A 5546-nucleotide genomic window follows, 5' to 3' on the forward strand; every position below is an offset into this window, starting at 1 on the left:
AGTACATCAAACAATTAACGATTGGGTTAGTCAAGTACTTAGACTTTATAAAGGTGAACCTTATTTGGAAGTTGAATGGATGGTCGGACCCATACCCGTTGCAGATGATGAAGGAAAAGAAATAATAACGAAATACAAAACAAATATTCAAAATGGCGGTTTGTTTTATACGGATAGTAACGGAAGGCAAAAACTTGAACGTAAAAGAAATTATAGGCCGACGTGGAATGTTAACCTAGAAGAAAAAGTAGCTGGTAAATTATTATTATCACCGTCACCAACAGCAGCACCAACAGCATCATCATCACCTTAAGTATTTATTTGGAATTTGTTTTCTGTACAGGAAATTATTATCCGGTAACGACTGATATATCAATAAACGATGATGATTTAGATTTAACCGTTTTTACTGATAGAGCAGAAGGTGGTAGTAGTTTAAAAGATGGCGATATCGAATTAATGCTTCATAGAAGGCTCTTACACGATGATGGTTTCGGTGTAGAAGAAGCATTAAATGAAAATGCATACGATAAAGGAGTCATAGCCAGAGGAAAACATTGGATATTTTTAAGTAATGAAAAAAAAAAATTTATAGAATTAATAATAATGATAATCGGATTATTTAATTTTCTTTGTTTTCCGGGTACAGGTTCGAAGACTGATTCGATTTGGGAGGAGAAAAAAATTTTATTCGGACGAGAAAAAATTTTAGAACCTCACATGGTATTGACCGATGTGGGATCTGTCAATTTTGAAACGTTACAATCGAATTATAAATTAGATTACACGGGAATAAGCGAACCTTTGCCATCGAATGCACAAATTTTAACGTTGGAACCTTGGGGAAAAAATACCCTCTTGTTGAGATTTGAAAATTTGACTCCGAGTCCTAATAAAATGCCCGAATATCCACAAAGCATTAATTTAAAATCTTTATTTAATGACATAATCGTGACGAACGTTAGAGAAACTGCATTGGGTAAATCAAAATTAATTAATAATACTAATAATCAAACAACGTGATAATTAATATTATTATTATTACTACTGTGTTTTAGCTGCCGATAGATGGTCGGATGAAGTAAATAGATTAAAATGGAAAAAAGAACCGAATAATAACACCGTCATAGTGAATGATGATAACGAAACGTTAGATAATTATTCGGAATCATCATCATCATCATCGCATTTATTTTTAAATAACGTACCCAATGAAATTAAAACGTATGTTATTAAAGTTCAACCGAAAAACAACTAAATAATAATAATAATAATAATTGTACTAACGTGATTCAAACGATTTTTAAATTTGTGACGTCACACATTTGACGTTTTATAAATAATTAATATAATTTTTTTAATTATTAGTAAATAATTTGTTTTGTTTTTGTTTAAATTAATTTTTTTCTTCGTTTCTCTCCCCCTCCCCTCCCTCTTAATTTTTTCCCGTGTAATGGGGTAGTAAAGGGTTAATATAAATTATAAAAAAATTTTAAATTAATTTTTATTACGTTAATAAAATTATTATTAATAAATCGTGTCGCTAAAACAAATATATATATATATAAAAAATAATAATAAATAAAATTTATCAGGCGATTATAAGAAATTAATTCGGGATTCGAATTTACTGTTGGTGACTGATTTTAACGTGTCTCGCCAATGCGGAAGCATCGACGAACGTTTTCTTACAATTCAAACATAAAAATCGAACGCCTTTGTGTAATTTCACGTGTCTCGATAAACCGCTTTGATGCACGAACGATTTATTACATAATTTACAACTGAAATTTTCCGAACCCGTGCGAAACCCGTGATTTTTCAAATGAGTCAACAAATTCATTTTTTGTGTGTAACTTTTTTGACAGAAATGACAATTGTAAGGTTTTAAATTTTCGTGAGTTAACACGTGCCTTTTCAATATCGAACCCTGACTGAATTTCCTTCCGCAAATGTTGCACTTGTAAGGTTTGGCTCCCGTGTGTACGGTCATGTGTCTCTTCAAACTGTTCGTGCACGTAAAACTTTTCCCGCATATTTCGCAATAGGGTACTTCTGCCACGTCTTTGTGAACTTTCGACAAATGTTCTTTCATCGCCGAATACATGTAAAATTCATCGGAACAAACGACACATTTAAATGATTTCACTTGCTGTAAATTTGTTTTTTCGACTATTTCCACGTGATTTTTATTACTGTAAACTTTTCGCGTTTTCGTTTCCGATTGTTTCGATTCGGATTTTTCTTCGCGAGTATTTTCACTGATTTCAATTACGCCGCCATCATCGTTACAAATAACGTTAAATAAAAAAATTTCCTTATCTCCTGCATTTTCCAATTCTTCTTCTTCTTCTTCTTCACACTTATCATCTTCATTGTCCCACAACTGATAAATTTCTCGTATTATATCCCCACCTTTATTTTCTGAATTTGATTTTATACTTACATTGTCACCATTTTCTTCATCTTCTTCTCCTTCTTCTTCATTTGTCGTTTTATCATCACCATTCGAATATTGATTCTGGTCATCATTTCTTACATCCAAAGGAACTATTTCGAACACAGTCAAATCTTCCTGACCATCATCCAATTTTTCTCCCTTTAGTATATATCTTTTAACTTCACTAATAATTGTTTTTTCTTTTTTTATATCATTTTGTACTGAATTTTGAAAGTCTTGAGTCTCCTCCATCTCTCCATCTTTATTCGTTTCGTTTTTAGCTTTCCCTCGTCTCTCATTTTCTTCTACGTTATTCGTATTGAGGTTGTCATCACTAGTTTCATCATTGACCGTTCCTCCAGAATCCATTGAACTGCTTTTGTTTTCATTTTTTTCATTCGATTTTTCATTCTGAAAAAATAATAATAATAATAATATTAAAAATGATTGAAATGAAAGTACATAACGAGTAACATAACTTTTTTAAAATTTACCTCAAAGACATTCGAATCGATTGCATCGCTAAAACTTATTCTATCTAATTTACATTCTTCATTTAATTCGGTTATTTCTAAATGTTCCCTCAATTTGGAATCGGATAATTTACATTTTTTTTTAAATAAATACATTTGTTCAACCATGGCTAAACATTCTTCACAAATGTTTGGTGGTAATCCATCGCCTTCTTCAACCTGAAACATTCGAATAAATTAAATTAATAAACATTCTTTTCAAAAAATTCCAAATTAAATATTCTACAATTGATAACTAAAAAAAAATTTTTTGTAAAAATAAAATAAAACTATATAAATACCAAAACATCAACACTGTAGTGTATTCGCTCTTGGTATGAAATTTTATTGTCTTGTATAATCGGTAATAAAACCATGTCGACTTCAGACAAGCAAAGCCTGCACATTTCATTAAAATTACTCGCAATGAATGCTTTTTTTAAATAACTAGAATTTTTACGAGAATAAGTCTTCATTATGATAAAATTAATATTATTATTTAAACATTTAAAAAGCAATGGTGTACAATAGGGGTAGTCGTTCTGTAAACTGTATTTAAGGCAACGATAAATAGGTTATGCAGTGTTGCATGTTTTACTTTTAGGGACCTTAGATTAGAAAAAAAATGGAAACGGTTTCAGTTTTCTTCAAGCAATCTATCCCTCATTATTTTGAAAAGTTACCTATTCCCGATTCTTTTGGAGGATGGTTTCGACTTAGCTGTAAGTAAAACAATTTAATTACGATATTAATTTTGAATTATTTTTATCAACGGTAAATTTGTTACATTTTTTTTTTTTTTTTTTATATACATTTTTCTATTCATTTACCTGTTGGCACTACAATTGAAAATTTGCTGATATATTAAGAACACTACAAAATTAAATCAAATTATCTCTAATGATATTATTTGCAACAACAAACTTTTTATAAATTATTGTAATTTAATAACAATACATCATAATAAAAAATTAATAATGGTGATTTTTTTTTTACACAGTTAAAGATTGGTTATCATTAGTTCCATTAGGTGCTGCCATAGGTGGTGTAAGTTATGTTTCTTATCGAGCTTTATTCCCTAAAATAAAAGTTAATCCATCACTTCATAAAGATAATCCGAAACATGTCGATGTTGTCGAAGTAGAAAATATGGGAGACAATGCAGCTCTTTGTAGATGTTGGAGAAGTTCAAAGGTTTTTATTACAATTTTTTTTTTTTTACACATAATTCCTACATAAAATTAATAATAAATAATTTTTCCAATAGTTTCCTTATTGTGATGGATCGCACAATCAATTTAATAAAACTACCGGAGATAATGTCGGGCCAGTAGTTGTAGTTAAAAAGAAAGCTTAAATAACATTTTTGAAGCCATATTATTAGATGTAAGTTTGAATTATTTTAAAATTGTTTTATAGTTTCTAAAATATTTTAAATTTTTAAACATATTTTTATTTTAGTTAATAGTAGCAATATCAAAAATGAGAAAAAGAGATTTGCAATCATTATAAATTTATTATTTTGGCTGAGAAATAAAGAAAAAAAAGGATTTCTAAACTCGATAATTATTTCAACAATAATAAAAGCCATTTTTTTTTTAGGTGTCATTCTCTTATTAATTATTATGATTTTGTTATTTAGTATTTAACAATGTGTATTTTTTTTTTTTTTTTTTTTTTTTTTATATTCTAAATAGAATAGAAACAAATGTGATGGACACTTTTTTTTTTTTTTGCCATAACTTTAACCTTTGACCTTATGAAAAAAATATTTTTAATTATCAAATATCGAGAGAGAAAAAAAATAATTCGATCATTTCGATAATGATCATTTAAACACAAAATTTAATTTTTGTAAATTATGTATTTTTTTTAATACTTATTCTCTACTTTTTTTATATATTTAAAATAACTTAAATTACTAACAGTATTCTTTGTTTAATCACAAAAAAAAAAATATTTTTAAATAAACAAATTTTTTTCATCATAATAAATGTAATAATAATTTTGTACTTAAAAAAACTAATCACAAATATTATATAATCGATAAAATTTTCATTTTTATTTTAATTTTTTTTTTTATTTTCAATAATAATAAAATTGTAAGTTTTGTAAAATTTATAATAAATAAAATTTATAATGATATGTAGTTTTGTTATTTTGTTATGTTGTTGTTGTTGTTGTTGCTTTTAAAATTCTTTAAGTAAAACTGTATTCGATAAAAACATTTGATTATGTTCATTTATTGTTTTCTGTTCGATTAAAGAGAATTTTTCTTTTAAATTATTATTATGTTGTCTGGTATTATAATATTTTGTGTGTCTTTTTTTATTTTTATAAATTATAATTTGTTAGTAATAAAGAATAAGAAAAAAAGTCATAATAATAATAATAATCGATAATTGAAAAACAAATTAAAAATTAAATTTTATATAAAAGTTTTTTTTTTTTTTTTTTTTTGTAATCTTTATAAGAACTGAAACAATATTTGGATAATTTATATAAATAGATAAAAAAAAAAAAAAAATTAAGATGGCTTTGCACACTGTTTTAATATCTTATCAGTTTTATTTTATGATGAAAAAGTAAAAGTA

The 5546-nt window shown here is 26.7% G+C and overlaps 3 protein-coding genes across 3 annotated transcripts in view; 2 read left to right on the forward strand and 1 right to left on the reverse strand.

Annotated features, from left to right (window-relative positions):
- Phum_PHUM407580 (uncharacterized protein) overlaps nucleotides 1-1085 on the forward strand; it is a gene marked incomplete at both ends in the record, with an annotated part of 5942 nt that extends 4857 nt beyond the window's left edge. The window contains 4 exons of the mRNA XM_002428843.1: nucleotides 1-254; nucleotides 344-571; nucleotides 650-979; nucleotides 1069-1085. Of these exons, the coding sequence (XP_002428888.1) occupies nucleotides 1-254; nucleotides 344-571; nucleotides 650-979; nucleotides 1069-1085 (829 nt within the window). The remainder of the gene's footprint in view (nucleotides 255-343; nucleotides 572-649; nucleotides 980-1068) is intronic.
- Nucleotides 1086-1627: 542 nt separating this feature from the next.
- Phum_PHUM407690 (zinc finger protein, putative) lies at nucleotides 1628-3428 on the reverse strand (the record flags this gene model as incomplete). Its single annotated transcript, XM_002428844.1, has 3 exons — nucleotides 1628-2851; nucleotides 2935-3132; nucleotides 3261-3428. The coding sequence occupies 3 exons, from the start codon at nucleotides 3426-3428 to the stop codon at nucleotides 1628-1630; spliced, it is 1590 nt and encodes a 529-aa protein (XP_002428889.1).
- Nucleotides 3429-3577: 149 nt separating this feature from the next.
- Phum_PHUM407700 (zinc finger protein CDGSH domain-containing protein, putative) lies at nucleotides 3578-4309 on the forward strand (the record flags this gene model as incomplete). The annotated part of the gene is made up of 3 exons (XM_002428845.1): nucleotides 3578-3674; nucleotides 3953-4146; nucleotides 4220-4309. 3 exons carry the CDS (start codon nucleotides 3578-3580, stop codon nucleotides 4307-4309), a joined length of 381 nt encoding a protein of 126 aa, XP_002428890.1.
- Nucleotides 4310-5546: the final 1237 nt, after the last annotated feature.

This window comes from Pediculus humanus, genomic scaffold (assembly GCF_000006295.1).
Source record: "Pediculus humanus corporis 1103172108072 genomic scaffold, whole genome shotgun sequence".
NCBI classification, from domain to species: domain Eukaryota; kingdom Metazoa; phylum Arthropoda; class Insecta; order Psocodea; family Pediculidae; genus Pediculus; species Pediculus humanus.